Genomic DNA, 16,691 nt, shown 5'->3' with positions numbered 1-16,691 from the left:
AATTGAAAATGGAAGTATAAAACATGCAAAATTTTAATTTTGCATAATAAGTTCCCTTTAAGATAGCAAGAAACATTGCAAAAGATCAATTCATGGCAACAGTGAAACATTTTCATGTGGAGATTGTCTCCATTAAAAGAAAGAACCTAAATTATATTGCTAGTTTTCTTTTTGCATCATGGTGACTTTGCAATAATTAATGTTGTTGCGTCACAGAAGGAAGCTCCTATGTTGGCATCTTGATTAAACCCTTTCTGGGAGACACATGTGGGTTTTCTTTAGTTTCCAAAAACTGGTGGCTCTAAGAGGCCCTCAGTTTTGAATGTGTAACCATTAAGACATTTGCATGTAAGTTTTCATTTAGTTTCAACCACACATTTTGCGAGGGAAAACATGTGAGGTTAATTAAGCAGAAGCTCAGGGAGTCTCAGAGTGTCCAAACTAGGAATGTGTTGACTCAGACCACTCAAGAAATAATCATTGCTTTGACACAGGGGAACATTCAATACCCTCCCCAGTGTGTCTTTAATTAAACAGGATATTTTGACAGGTGTCACCGCTGGACGGTAATGTACAGTATCAGTAGAGTATTTCTACATGCCTGTCACATCTAGAGACTTACTTGTATGTCCTTTTATGGACAATAATAAAAGCTCAGTTGGAATAGATGAAGAAAATATGTAAAGATCTTGCCGACAATTCTCAGTTAGACTCATTCTACTGTAACTTTGGTTGTACTTTAGTGTTAATCTCCATCCAGTCTCAAGCCTTTTGTACCCACTAAACGGTTTTCTTCTAGGATTCCCATTTATCTTCACCTATCTCCCCTGTTCTTGCTGAAAAGTATCCCAATAACGTGATGCAGCCATCACCATGCTACACAGTGGGGATATGGTTTCCTGGTTATACAAAGTGTTCGGTTTCCACCTATTTTCACTTCAAATGGGGGCTTCTTACTTTTTCTTTGAGCAATTCGCCATAAAATGCACAATTGTTAGTCTTGTCAAAAGGCTCTCCCACTTGAGTAATAGTCTTGTCTGACTTCGAAGCTAGAGCTTGAATGGATTCTTACCATCCCTGGTTGAAGTAGAAACTCCGCCCACTCGGCACGCCTCCTGTCGCACCGGCTTCCCAATGGTGCGGAGCCAATGTCAGGATAGACACCTGGTTTATTGATTCCTTCTTACTCCCAATCATTTTATGAATCCGACTAGGTAGGTCAAATTTCCTGTAGAGTTATAAATCTGAATTTTTATTATTATTAATTTCTTATTTGAGTTGTTTTAATACCAAACTGCATTTCTGCGTGTTGGTGCTGTACCACTAGGTTGTGTTTTATGTATTTAAGCTCGGAGGGAAAGCGTTCAAGAGGAACAAAAGAAAGTTTACATTAGGTTTTCTTTCAAATTCAGATGTGGTTGTTTAACTGAAAACTTTTCCCCCTCTTTCGGTATTTTGCTGATTGTGCGAGTCTGGTTGAAACAAATGACAGGTGTTGAGAGATGAATTAGCTATACCGCTAGACATGCGCGGTTAGAAATTTTGGTATTATAGTTTGGACTTTACGTAATTTTAACTATTCCTTCTTAATGCGCCTGGGGAGATTATAAGTTAATTTGAGCATTAGAAAGAGGAGAAACGAATTATTTTGCTCTTGTGAATTTTGAGGCTAAACCTAGCGAACAAGTTAAGCTACAGCCTTGAGATTTTCTGACCACGGGAAGCTCCAGGGTACTTTCTCCCAAATTACAACATTTTGCAGAGTTAATACATTAATTCGCAATTGAGTACAATATAGAAAAACTCCCATATAATTTACCGCCACGTTGTTGACAGAATATTATTGTCGCTAATATGCTAAAGAAAGATGGCGGACGCCTCGTTGGATTGCAGTGACTTTCTTTCTTAGCCAAGGCGAGTCGAAAACTCTCAACAATTTGGCATTGAAACTAAGTGGAGATTTACTTTCTACTTCGTTAAGTAAAAATATATATATACATTTGTACGTAGGCGATCGTGTGGCCACATGTGTTTCATTGAGATTTCTCGTATTGAAATACCAGGAAATGTGTTTGCAAGTCACGTTGTACTCAACATATGCGACTGCGTCACAGTTTTCAAGTGCATACAAAATTAAAGTCATGATTTTAAATTTAATCCATCATTTCTTTCACAGATGAATGTTCTGAGGATCAACATATGTTGAACTGCTATGTAGTCAGGCTACCTTTGGTACGCCATATTGTCTGTTACTACAGGCCTTTTACTATTGCTGGTATTAAAGTAGAGGCTTCTACAATCAGCAATAGACTGCACAAGTTTATGGGATTTTATTCTCCAGCAAAAACAAAATGTATTTATTTCGATACCAAAATGGAGGATATGTTTTGGAGTAAACAAAATGGTGCATTACAGGAAAAAAACAAATCCCTACAAACTGTAAAGCATGGAGGTGGAAGTGTTATTTTATGTTTACCTGAAGCAAAATCAACTAAATAGTAAGAAAAAGACAATATTGAACATATATTTTGGAATAACTTAATATTTAATGTGGTTTTCACATGAGACTGTGTGGACGTTAGCACAAGCTGAATTGTAATTCTCAACTTTTTTGATCTAATCCAGACTCAAGCAGACGACATGAGCCAAGAGGAACTTTTAGCAAAACTGAAGAAGGATGTTCGATCCCTTCTCACTTCAAGTAAACTGGGTTTGGACCCTGACCAACTCAGACGAGACTATGTCGCCATGTTGGGACATCCGATGCCCCTGAAAGTCCTGGGTTTCAGGAATGTTATGGATATGATTCAGGAGATGCCAGATGTCGTTTCTGTGAACTTCAGGGAAGATGGAAGTTTATATTTAAAGGGTAGGTACTGCTTGATGGTGTCACCACCATCTTTCATTGTGGTGAATGTGCATTTAGGCTGAGGTGAAGTGTTATCTGTATCCTCACTGATGTTCTGATGGTTTTCATGACTCTTTGTCATTTTAAAATTTTTATGTTGTAGTTGTAAAGCTGTTTCATTTTAATTCTTTATTGATTCATTTATCAACTAGGACTTCTTTCATTTTTTTAAGGTTTTCTAAATAGTTTTGAATTCCTGAGTCTGAACGTAAAGTTTGAGGTTTTTAGTTCTTTCTCACTAACACATTGTTGCATTTATGTGACTCTCCAGCTGTGAGTGACGAGAACACCCAAAACATCGAGTTTCTAGTGGCCAACCAGCGGATATCAAAGTCTGAGAAGATCAAGAAGTTTTCTTCTTCTCGTTACTGTCCTCGGCCTCCATTTTCATCGCTCCCAAGAAGAGGTCGTCCTCCTCTAGCCCTCCCTGCCAACCTGAGGGCACAGCTCCGCATCCTGCTCTCCCAGGTATGACTCTAAGGTAACATCACATTTACATCAATCTTTGACTTTTATTTAGAATAAAAGTGATGGGTCACCATACTAAAATGTTATACTCGATACTAAGAAAAATACTCAATTTAATTCAGTGGCAGCATTTTTGTAAATAATTTTCTTTACTTGTAGGCAAAAAAAAGCTGCTTACAACATATTGGCAAAATTAATAAGTAGGAGAGACTTCAGCCCTCATTTATAAAAATATAATTTAAAATGTCACTCTCTGGCTTGAGGAACAATACATTTTGATCTTAACAGTTTTAAACAATTTAACAGAAGATGTAATTTCATAGATTTAATGTTGTTGCTTATTACTGGAATCTTTGCATGATGTTTTTCATTGTGGTGAATGTACATTTAAGGTGAGGTGTAGTGTTATCTGTTTACATGTCTGTGGTTGTGAACGAAACTACATGAGAGTTATGTGTGTAATTCATCTCTCTCAGGGTCCACTTAGACTGTCCGAGCTAGAGGCCTGCTATCTGCGCTTCTATGGCTTCCCGCTCCGTATCCATAACTACGGTTTCTACTCCACCGGAGAGATGCTGGAGGCAGCAAAAGACATGATAGGAATCCAGCAAGGGAGGCTGGGCTCAGTTCTCTCTCTGAAAACTGAGGCAGGGAATTATGAACGGTCTCAAAATGTCATGAGACCGTTCATGATTCCCAGGCCACCCGTGAGACCGTTCAGCACACCAAGTAGAACCGGACCGATAAAGCCGCCATCGGTTTCCTCTCACAGGCCAATTTGCAATAATTCTGATATCAAAGGTCCTACGACAACAAAATCTCCAGGTTTGTTTTGGAAAGTTAGGTATTGGAAGCTCCCAGAAACTCTTTGTTGAATTTTTTACTTTTCCGTTCATAAAACACTTTGTCTGGTGAAGTTTTAGTGAATCAGAGTCCTTTGACGCCACCTGAAACGACTTTGGAGCCTGACCATGACATGTCGCCTGGGAGTCACTCACCGGAGCTGCTGGAGAGCAACCCTGACTCTGAACAAGCACCTTGTGAAGATGGTGGCCTGTTTCATCAAAATGTACTTAAGGTTTGTTCTCAAGAGGTTTTACTGTTGCACCTGACATCTGACTCCTTACTGTTCAATATTAGAGTATACCTATTATGCAAAATTCATATTTTGCATGTTTTTGTACTTACTTTTGGGTCTCAACTGCTACTGAAATGTCCCATGCGCTTAAAAAAAACATAATAATCCCGACAGTTTATATATCTCATTGGCTACCATTCGTTACCTAGCAACCCAAGTGGAGCTCCAGCATGTTTGATTAGCTGGTTTTACAGATATTTGCTGTACAATGGCTGATGGAAAAGACAAGTGTTTTGTTGCTGATTTGCCATTCAGGAACCACTTGCTGCATTCTTGTTTGATGTGCAGGAGGCTCTACTAATGATTTTCAAATATCTACAAGTGTATCTACATTCACGCTTATCTATTTGCACCCATTTTCATGTCAATCGGGGGCCTGGCAAGCAAGCTTATTTGGACTTAAAGTGACAAGACGCCCTAAAACAGCTCATTCTGAATGGAACTCAAAACAGGCAGAACTGAACAGACTAAAATCTCATTATCCAAGAATCTTTTTGTAAAAAATGTAATGAACATGTTTTGTATAGCTCATAAACCAGGGGTGGGCACTCCTGGTTCTCGAGGGCCGGTGTCCTGCAACTCTTAGATGTTTCCCTGGTCCAACACGTCTGAATCACCTCCCAAGTGCAGTCAGGTTCTCCAGAGTCCTGCTAATGACCTCATTATTTGACTCGGGAAGTAGAGACACATCTAAATGTTGCAGGACACCGGCCCTCGAGGACCAGGAGTGCCCACCCCTGTCATAAACCCATCCTAACCTGTTCATCAAGCATAATAGGTAAACTTTAAGGAAGCTGAATTATTTATTAAATCTTGAAATTTTGTGGCTAATGTGAATATATTCAAAAATAAATGTTGTAGAAAGTATAAGAACTTTTCTATATTTTAGATGCATGCTAAGCATTGAGGTTGAAATCAGTCAAGCAGTCATTTTTACTTATGGTGGCAGAAATACAAGAATGGTCATGATTAACATATTTGTTAAAGAACTACATTGCATAAAGGAACATCCCAGTGTCCATACTTGAGCTGTCTTGTTTCCTGACGTAGTGTTTTTTCCATATTTTTATTAGCTTGAGGAGGAGCTCCAACATCAGATCTTGGAGAACAGTGTTGCTGGTACTGTTAGTCAAGAGCTGAAGGACAAGCTGCGAAAGGTCAGATTTCACACCAGTTTATACACACCTTCCTTGAAGCTGACATGCTTTGGCAAAGAGACACTGTGCGGATGTCTCCCACCTGCCATCATGGTTTGTTTGTGTACAGCAGCAAAATTGCAAAAAGCGGGATGACATGGAGCATAAATCAGGAGCTGTAATTTAAAACCGTTTCCCTCAAGCCGTCACATCTGTCTGCCTCACTGACGTTCACAAAACCAACAAAATAAAAGCACCATTTTCTCACAAAGTTCGTCACCTTAAATAAATTTGATTACAACCAGAAACTTGGATTTCAACCAGAAAACCTTAAGAATTTTTTAATTAAAATATATATATAGTATATAATCAATGGAAATTTATGTTGTATTTACATAGAGAAATTAAATCAAATTAAATAATTCTTTATTGATCCCATAGAGAACTTACATGACTAATTATTAAGAAGCAAGTATTTAAAAAAAAATGTTGTTTAAGTCTTATTGAATTTATTATAGCTATTACAGTATAATATACAATAAGGAAACAAAGGAACAAGTTATGTTTTTGGACAAGGAGTGGGATTAAATAAGTTTGTACTTCAAACTCCTTTTCAAATATGTAAATTATAATAATGTTTTATTTTCTTTATAATTTTGTTTTTGTGTTGCAGTGTTTTATTGATATCTAGTGGGGAATTAATTATTAATGCTCTTCATATTTGAAATAAAATTTTATGGTGACAAGACTAACAAATTTATAACAATCTACAGGTTGTTGGTGAGTCGAATGCTGGAATATCAATTCACGATCTTCCTGCCGAGTACAAGGTAAATTAATTAGAATATTATTGGTCTAATATTATTAGAAATTTGTATGCATTGTATAAAATACACATTCACATTGAATTAGGCTAAAGTATTCATGTTTTATGATTGCTAAGATTATAAGAAACATATAAATTAGGCATTCTCTTGTTCATGTTATATTTATATTCATGTACTGTATATAAAACACATATTTTAATCTTTTTTGACATTTTTACCTCCTTTAGAGACTTTTTGGAGAAGACTTGCCATATTTACAGTGGGGCTTTCTCAGTGTAACTGAGCTTGTTGGTGCCCTGGGTGACATTTTCTACTTAAGATCAGCAGAGGACAACAGTGGAAACAGCTACATAGTGGTAGACTTAAGGGATCGTGACAACATGGAACCAGGTGCGTATGCTCACTTATGACTCCTAAATTATTTACCAAACCACATAGTAAACGTGGAGATTTCTCTTTTCTTTTTTTTTTTTAGGTCTGCTCTGCTGAACTCTGTTTTTTTATGACTATGTAAATAGTCCATTGTATTAGACTTCAACAATTAAATAAGAAATGTGATGCAGAAAATCCAACAGGAAGTCAAGAGATTATCAGATTATTTAACTAAATACACTAAAACATATTTCACTAAACTTTCTGATATTGACTTAAAACAAATGGGTTTATATAGCATCCTGTTTGCTATATAAACAAAACAAACAAACAAAAAAAGTCAGTAAAAAAACATTTTTTTTAACTGACTGAAAAAAATGTTATTTTCTGTTTTGATGCCTCTTTGATCACCACTTTCCAGTATTTGATCTGTACTGACTGCTAGTTTAAAATGTTTTTTTGTTATTCATGTCATGTGATTTTCACTTTTTACACATTTATTTACACATTTTAGGACTGGCTGGAAATCACAAAAAAGTAACCAATGACAAATGATATATCTGCTTAATGCTGTGTTTTTCCAAAAACACAAATGCCTGTCAGTTTGTGTTCCTGCAGTCTTTACATTGTGTTCAGTGATATTTAGTACAGTAAAGCCATTTATCGTGGGACAGAGCAGACACAAAATAATCAGTGAGTGAGTTGAAGTTGATTTTTTATTTTTTACATTATATAAAAGAAAACATTCTGTTCAGATGTTACTCCTACTGAGCCTTATTTTCAGCAGAACTGTAGCAAGTGTAGAGCGTCAAGCACTGGAAAGAGTATTTATCATCTGTGATGAAAACAGCTAAGCTGAGCCTGATCACTTAGATTTACAAATTATTTTTTATTGTGGTTAAAGGATGAATTTAATACATTTTTTTAGATTATAGACAGTGTGTTGGGTAACGTATCTTATTTTCACCAGACTAGAAATGACCATAATATTGAACAGTATCTTTGACTCAAGAGAGAACGGGAGTTGTCTTTATAATTTTTCCAGGTTCAGGGGAAATTGATGGAAATACTGACATACCAGGCAAGAGCTATTACTTCACCTTAGAAGAATCTCTGTGGGAAAACGGAAGCGAGAACGTCACATCCGATAACGGGAATAATGAGTTGGAGTTTTGTAGTCAATCCAACATTAAAGAAATGGTAAGACCACACAAAGAAAAACAATAAGGAGCAGCAATACGGAGTGCTGCACTGCATCACCTGTTAACACTTTGTCAGTAAAAGTGACAGTAAACCTGCATTTCCTCATGTTGTGTTACAACATAACATACAATTTGCAATACAATCCAACACTTTTCTTCTAAGCTAAATCACTTATGTTTTAGTAATTTACGCTTGCATGTAAATCGCTTAATGTTTAGAGCTCCACTGCTACATTTTTCTGACTCTTCTCACCTTAGTCTGTCGTCATGAAGACGCCTGAGATGTACCCGGCCATGCAGGTGCATAGCAGGTCGCCCGTGCCGCTGGACGCCATGCAAAATCAGCGTCTCAACCCGCCGACCCGCCACCAGGCTCGAGAGTTGGTGGAAGTCTTGGTGGAGCAGGTGGAGTCACCAGGATCTTTCTACATCCGGTTCAGTGAGACGGAGGAAGCGCGCGCTTTGGAGAGCCTAATGTTTGACATGAGGTGGTGGCAACTTAAACTCTGGTGAAGAAGATTCACAGAGAGTTATTTTGGTTATTCTATCTGTTTTTTCCCCCCATTAGTGGTTTATAAGGTTATAAAGTTTAATACATGACATCGATCTCCTGTCTCTTAGACGTTGTTACACCTGTCCTGAGGTGTCGGAGCGGTACCAGCTTCTGGAGCCATTTGTTAGGCAGGGTCAGGTCTGCTGTGTGTCGCCCAATGCAATATGGTTCTACCGAGTCGTGATCCACAAAGTTCTAAACTCCACTCATGTTGAGGTGTTTTACGTCGACTTCGGTGATGTAACGTTGGTCCCGATCGCCAGCCTGAAGTTCCTCAAGTACGTATACTATCAGGCTCTGCTGCACAAATGTTGTTCGTTATTTATTGTGTTTTCAGTTTTCTTTTCCTCTCTATCGTTTCTCTCTTTTTCAGGTCCAGTTTTTCTGTTCTTCCAGCACAAGCAGTTCCTTCAATACTTGCTGGAATCAAGCCAGCTTCAGTAAGTTTAAATGAAACGGGATGATATGTTTTGTTTTCCAAAATCAAGATGAAAAGTGGCAAACAGTTTTCCTGTGTTTACATGTTTTATCTATTTCAATGGTAAAATACATTAAAAAGCAGATTATAACAAAGATGGACGGCTTCCTGCACTCAGATACTGCTAAACAAAATCCAGTGCAGCCACTTGCTTAGTAAATAAAGGTCACATGTAGGTTATTGGACCTCAGTATAAATGCAACTTTGTCCTTTACAGACAAACATGATACTGTTTGTAGAGAACAAACAACATCATGAGGAGCAAGGGACACAGCAGACAGGTCACAGATAAGTTTGTACAGTGGCTGTAAAAAGTATTCACCCCCTTGGCCTAAAAATAGAAAAGGAATTGTAATTCTCACCCTAAATAAACACTTTTCAGGCTCCACAAAAAAGGGAAAAGTGTACAAACCCTATTAAATTTATATTTACTGACAGCAAAGAAGAATGTTCAAATCTAAGACCTTTTTAGGAGGAAACATTGATGTTTTCTAACGTCCTCGTCTGTTTCTGGTTCACTGCAGGATACCTGGACTGCAGAATCCACAGCTTCCTTTCGGAGGCTGTGCTCTGATCAGACCCTGGTGGGCGCGTTGGACTGCTACACTGGAGAAGTGCTGCAGCTATTCCTGTGTGATACACACACCGATCAGGACATCTACATACACACAGCCCTTATCAACCAAGGCCATGGCATCGCCTGCGATCCTGCAACTGCTACAATAGTAAGTCTCACAAAATAATCCTTCTTTTCTTGTATCATTTGTTCCTCCCTTGTGCTCTTCTTTCCTTCCTTTTTGTGTCCTTCCCTCCATTTTAATTTTTTACCTCCTTCATTCCCTTTTTTCCTTCAAATAAGACAATGCTAATTTGCAAGTAACGTTTTAGCAAAATATAGCATCTATTTTTAAGTAAATTGGGAATATTTATAATCAACATTAACCAAAGGTCTTATTTCACTTATGACAAGAAATGTTCCTCATGTTATAAGTGAATTAATGTGTCAGTGGAATTGGTACTTTTTCATCAATATTAAGGAATTATTGACTTAAAACAACCTCCTATATCTTGATGAAGTGTTACTTGTAAGTTAGTTTTCGTATTTTAAATATTTACACTAGAAACTAGACTAGAAAATACTTGGAAAGATTGTGTTCTTTTACAGTGTTCTTGCTTGTGTCTTGTTGGTTTCTTGTTTTGTTTTTTGTCTTTTGTTTCTCCTCTCCTTCCTTCCATCCTGTCCTTTATTCCTGCCTCTTGGTGGTTTTTGCAGGTGGCGTATTTAAAACCTGACCGCTATAGAAAGATCTCCCATAATGTTGCTGTGAACTTCTGTGTTTAAACCTTGAAATGGTTAGAAGACAGAATTCTGGAGTTTAAAGTTTGGAAAAGTATGGTAAAAGAACTCTGGAATAGACAGGAAAATTTATTATTTAAGATAAAATGGAAAACGGTAAAGATTTTGAATCAACTTGTTGATTTTATTTTGAAGCTGCATCAGAAACGCATCTAAGTTTGTCTTGTGCCCTGGAACATCTCACACTGCAGTATGATGTGTCGCTATGAATCAATATAAATTATATGCTGTGTTTGTGTTTAGGTTGTGAGTTTTTGCCATGTTTTCTCGCCTCAGTTGTGTCCCAAGGTCACACCAGTGAGTCTGTACATGGGAAAAGGAATGGTTGAGCTGCCAGAGATTGATGAGGAGCTGATTTTGTCTTTTAAATCAGGAGACAGTTCTGGACAGTCCAAGGAGTACTCTGTGAAGGTAGTCCAAACGCATTAACATCATATTATTCAAAACCCCAGTAATTAGAGCTGGGCAAAGTCTTGATCCTAACCTTAAGGATAGTCATAATTTGAAATATAAATGATTAAACTGTTACTGACATTGCCCTTTGAGAAGATAAATATGAGTTCATGTTTTTATCTATACTTCACCAAAAACACATTTTTGAATTTTGTGGAAGAACAACAAATTGTAAGTAATTCAGAAAAAATGTTGCATTCCTCCATGAAAGGCAGGTTTTTCTCTGTGTTCGTCTGTGGCCTTGCAAATACGTAGCCGGTTCATTGTAGAAATTAATATCTACACATGGAATCGGTTTCAGAAAAGTTTTAATTCATATGAACTCACAAATCTGCCCCTGTCCATTGTTTTAAACATGCCAAACCCAGAAGCAATCTGATTGGTTTTGAAGCCAATCAGATTGCTTCAAAACAACCACTACTTCCTGTTTAAACATGGTGCCAGAAAGTTCTTTTATATAGCCTGATATATAAGTTGAGCCACTTTTATTAGTATATGAAATAAAACACAAGACGATTTCGATTGGGAACCATGTCAAAGCAAGTATGTGGATAGATTAGTGCATTATTTGTTGCAGACTCCTTGATTGGAGTTTTTATTAATAATAATCTTTAGTGTTATTATACAGTTTTTGTGTGGCTCAAAGGCTAAAATACAAGAAGTATTCTTTTTCCCAGATATCCTGTTATGTTGGGAACAGGCCAGCATGTGTTCAATTCCTGGGAGGGGTTGAATAACTAGTGACTGGAAGAAATAAATATCTGAAATGCAGCTCATAACTATTGCTACGTATTGATCGCTTTGAGATTGAGGGTTTTTTATTTTAATGAACAATAATATAATTTAGCTTTCCGCATGTGTAGCTGTGATTGACTCTCAAAGAAATGGGAGTAATGTTTCTGCACAATCAGAAAACGCTCAATAATCTGACATTTTGGTCGTAATTTTTGGCTGACTTGTCCTCGATTCTTTTCTCATTTCTCCTCTTGCTTCCATTTTCACACGCAGTCTCTGTGTGGCTGTGGAGCTTTTGTTCCTCGCTGTCCGTCGCTCTTATCTTGCCAGCCATACAGTCAGGGCTGCTGGCCCAGAGCACCACAAGTACACACATGAACACAGCCAGCGTGTACTGTTGGATGAAACACACACATCATCTGACTGAAGGAGGAGCTGCTGCCCAATACTGCTTAATGTACAGTCGCACTATTGGAAGGTCACAGCTGGGTGCTGGACTGTAAATAAGATGGCAGCCAATCAGTGAGCTGTTTAATGGATGTTGGATTGTAAGACTGTCTCCCCATCTGTTAATGTATGTGTTGTTAAACCAAACATGCAAGGAAGGACTCTTTACATTGTTACTCTGACATTAAGCCATATTTCTTCTTATTGTTTGATTTACGTTATAGTTGATTAAATGTTGGGAATGAAACTATGCCATAATAACAAACTCAACTACACAATAAAATGGTGTAACAAAAGCTAATTACAAACAAATTATTGAAGTTTCCTTATGTTGGCTTGTTTTCATGTCAAATGTTTTAGCTTAGATTTATGTAAAGACTTTTAGACACTAGTTTCAGAAAATCTGAGACTATAAAGAGAAAATAAAAGCCAAGTTTTTCTTTTTAGACAGTGGATGGAGGGTTGATCACTATAATGCTGCTTCTTATCTTCACATGCAAACTCCAAGCAGAAAGTCTCCAGGCCGGGACTTAAACACAAAACCTTTTTATTGCAAGGCAGATTTAAATGCATAAATAGCCCGTATTGGTTGTCTAAATACTTTTGCATGAAAATAAGCAAAGTTTTGAACTAAAATCCTGATCCCAGTTCTGTGTATTAAGAATTATAATTTGAACTAATTTAAATGTGATTAATTTTTGCTGCTTAGGTTGATGATGTTGATGATGAGATGCCGTCTCTGGAACTGATTGAGGAGAGTGAATTCATCCCTCATATTCAGGTATGATGACCACTACTTTCATTGTAAAGTGTGTTTGATTTGACTGTTTGTTTCTGGACTAATAAAAGTCAGAAAATCAGACACCTAAATTATTTAAAATTTGTAGCATGGGAATTTCATGGACAAGAGAGGCGAGTATAATTTCCTCTGCAGTGTTTGTTTATGGGTAAAGAAAATTCTGCTGCATATTTCTTATGTTTGTTTTGTTCATTTTTTTAATGCTGATGGATAAGCAGAAATAATAATGTCAGCATCTGAAATGAAAGCGGAGGAGTTCAGGTCATATAGAGTGAAAGAAAAGCAGCTGTGCTGCATGTTGAGAGTGAGGTGTGTCCTTGTAAAACTAATGATCTGCACTGAATGGATGGCTGTAGTTTTTGCCCCATTAAATGTGACTTTATGTTGTATTTCTAGATATTGTCAGAATATCCTATAAATAAAGAACTTTCTTAAAAATATCACCTGTGGCTAGACTAACCACAGGATAGAAACTGAACTCTGCTCCTGCTTTTTTGTTTTTCTCTTAAGTTTCAGTGTGAAATGGGTTTATTTCATCTTATTATAAATTAAAAAGCCTTTAATTAGATTTTTATTTTTATGTATTTTGCCCTTTAGTGAAGTTATATCAATTATTGAGCTTCAAACTGAGATGAGGTAATCTGTTATATCCGACTGCTTGTTGTGTATTTTGAAAGGTTACAGAGCTGAACCCATGCAGCGGCGTCCTAATGGATCAAACGGTGCCCTGCAGTGATCAAGGCGCGGCGTTTACTGATGAATCAACGTTACAAACATCTGCTCCTCTGGCACCTCCAGACCTGATCCAGACCAGGAATACCGCCGCCTCTCTCTGCCAAACTAAAACTAATGTGACAAAAACATGATTTTTATTCACTTTACCAAAAAAGAACAGCTTAAATTCAGGAAATACAAATACCTTCAGGTTATATTTATTTATTTTTTTTTTCTTGGCTCTTTAGGAAGTTGCCATCACTTCTCCACCCACTACGCCCAGCTCTGACTCCAGCTCCTGCTCTGCTCAAGAGGAGCTGAATCAACCAGCGAAGGTCTTGACCAGCCCGTTTACTGAACTGTCTTCGATTTTGAAGAGACTGAACCAGGGCTGCACTATAGGTACAAACACGATTTTTGATGATCACCATAAAATAGCGCTTGAAAGCCTGATTAGAGCTAAAAGGAGCAGCCTTTCTGACAGCAGAGGTTTTGCTTTAATAAATGTGAAGCCTCTAATGATGACTCACGTACACATCTCGGTGTTTTCGCTGTCCTTTTTCTTCGCCAAACTAATTTTCCAACATCAATGCAGTGACCTTCATTAACCTGCCCATGCATATTCATTCACTTCGCTTTTACTCTAGAAGCTCAGTGAGAGAAAGGCTTTTAATGGAATTAGAGCGTGTCCATGGATGCAGAAAGAGCATATTGATTTCTGTCCTGCTGCTCCCAGTGGTGGACGTACCTGCTGTGAGAACCTGACACAGATCCAATTAGACCTGTTACCAGAGCTATTTGACCCAACAAGCTGCTTTCATTGCTTTTGCTGTGATATTGATACAGTGCTGCTCCCAACGCCTTCTACTTGCATCATCTTAATGGGAGGATAAGCAGGGGAGACAAACTGTAGCAATGCACACACTTGCACAAATAAAGATAGAAACATTTGATAGTCATGTGAGGGAGTACATGAAAGATTACTAGACATGCCTGGATTCTCCATGGTTTATGTTTCCCAGGATACCAGAGACTTACAGCTGAAAGACCTGATATTGCAGGATTTCAAACGTAGATCTACGGGCAAAAATGTCATTAAGGAGTGTGTGCTTTAGAAGATAGAAGATAAGAGAGGAAAAATGGCCACTGAGGAGAAAATGTCTGCCAAAAAACTCAGAAATCTTCAGATTAACACTCATGTACAAAAATAAAGCTGAAAATGTTGTCTAAAAGTTGTAAACTTGCAAGAAAAGAAATTACTGCACAGAAATTAATCCACAATTACTGTAATTGTGGATTACAATTACACGAGTATTGTAATTGTAGATTATTGTATAATATTCTCTAACATTGTAAGGTTGGAAATTTGTAAGAAGTCAACATATGCTTTTGAAAATATCCAGTGTCAACTCCTGTATTTATCACTCATTGTCAGTCATTGTCACAAATGTCTGACTTTATATTTTCAGTATAAAGTCAGATTTGTTTTTGTTTTTGTTTTAAATTTGTTTTTGTTTTAATATCATAAATTTATGCCCTTAAACATTGAAATTTTTAATTTCTTTTTTTCAAATTTACAACTTTTTGGCATCAGAAAATATCCAGTCTTTTCCTGTGAAATTTATTTTAACATATTTGGGGGGGTTTTTGGTGGAAATTTGCTTCTCTGTGGCGAATATTTTTTTTCTTTTATCTACAACAGACCTAACACTCCATTATACATTTGTATTTTGACATGAGTATCAAGGATTGTTGTTTGTGTTAGCTGGGTTTGACAGCTTTACATATTTTGTCCAGACATATGGCTCTGGCTCCGGCTCACATTTTTCACACACAAAAAATGTTCAAGTTCTGGACCAAGTCTGGCACTGAAGGCATAAAAACTCTTCACATATGAATGTAAATGTTAAAGATTAAGTTTAGCACAAGTTTTCTAAATGTGTTGTTATATGCACACCAAGAAGGATCATATGGTTTTTAATTTATGTTTCTGTTTTTTTCTCCACGGTGTTCTCTGCTTCAACATGTGACCTTTCAAAGTTGGTATGCTGTTCGAAAACATGCAGCCCAATGCTAGTGTCAGGCAAAACCTGCAGGACAGTTTGATCTTTGGAAGTTTGTTAAATCAAATGCACAAATTACAAAATTAAAATTATGAGATTTGGCCCACATTTTCAGCATAATGTTCCCAGGTATGGGTTGATACCTATGCTATTCGATCCAGATCTTGAGAAAGGTGAAGCTATGCTTCATATACAAGAACATACCACCATTTGAAGACATAAGTACTTTCTGAGTTGGAGTCTAGTTATAATTTATAGTGGGGTATTTATATTATTTTGCAGGTATTTATAGCAGATGTGAAAAATAAATAAATATATAAAACTGTAGATCTGAACTAGTTACTAATTGTTTTTCTAGGCTCACAAGTGTCTCCGCTCCTTGTGCGAAACTCTGGCATCCCGTTTCCCGTCTTCGGGGCCAGGTAGGCTCTGACTCCGACATCTCAACAACTTTCATACCAGATGAATAAAAATCACAACCGAGATGATGGTTAGCTAATTATTGCGTCACAGAAGTCTTGAGTTGTCTAATAGATTTGAAAATTTTTATTTGTGGATTTTTGTTTAAATGTAGATTAGTGAAACTGTTAAATTATGTTTGATTGTCTTATTTGCTGCTGTTAAGCTGAACAGTACATCATATTTGTTTATCTTTTTATAAGTGCAAGTAACTTTACATAGGCTTCTTGTTTTACATAAGATGCTTTAATTTTCTAGAGTAATACTGCTGTTTAGGATAAAGTTAAAACAGTTCAGAGTTCTGTTGAAAATGGCAGTCTTGTAATATGGTATTTGCTTTGGAAAATAAATGTTATTGATAGAACATCTTATTTTATTTGATTAAATCAGATATGTTTCTAATGTTTCTAATTTTGTTTTATTTCAAGTTCAGTGGTAATGTTTGGATATTTCCAATCAACTGTATCAGCTCATGCCCACCATGAGGAGCGATTATTTAAAGTGCTTTTATTTCATACATCCATAATCTGTTGTAAGGAAATGTGGTCATGTGATTCTAATAAATTACATCTCAGCATCAAG

The 16,691-nt window shown here is 36.9% G+C and overlaps 1 protein-coding gene across 1 annotated transcript; it reads left to right on the top strand.

The window, feature by feature from the left end:
- Positions 1 to 1,200: 1,200 nt before the first annotated feature.
- On the top strand, positions 1,201 to 16,691 carry tdrd5 (tudor domain containing 5). The gene is given in 18 exon segments (XM_032571311.1): positions 1,201 to 1,218; positions 2,626 to 2,869; positions 3,180 to 3,376; positions 3,853 to 4,201; positions 4,294 to 4,454; positions 5,588 to 5,671; positions 6,424 to 6,480; positions 6,705 to 6,867; positions 7,895 to 8,079; positions 8,310 to 8,539; positions 8,673 to 8,882; positions 8,978 to 9,044; positions 9,607 to 9,807; positions 10,716 to 10,853; positions 12,784 to 12,855; positions 13,551 to 13,724; positions 13,836 to 13,989; positions 16,009 to 16,691. Coding segments are annotated over 18 exon segments (2,772 nt in total). The 3' UTR covers positions 16,077 to 16,691.

This window comes from Xiphophorus hellerii, chromosome 9 (assembly GCF_003331165.1).
Source record: "Xiphophorus hellerii strain 12219 chromosome 9, Xiphophorus_hellerii-4.1, whole genome shotgun sequence".
NCBI classification, from domain to species: Eukaryota; Metazoa; Chordata; class Actinopteri; order Cyprinodontiformes; family Poeciliidae; genus Xiphophorus; species Xiphophorus hellerii.
The sequence above is the reverse complement of the archived record's forward strand: the minus strand, read 5'-3'. Positions and strand labels throughout refer to the sequence as shown.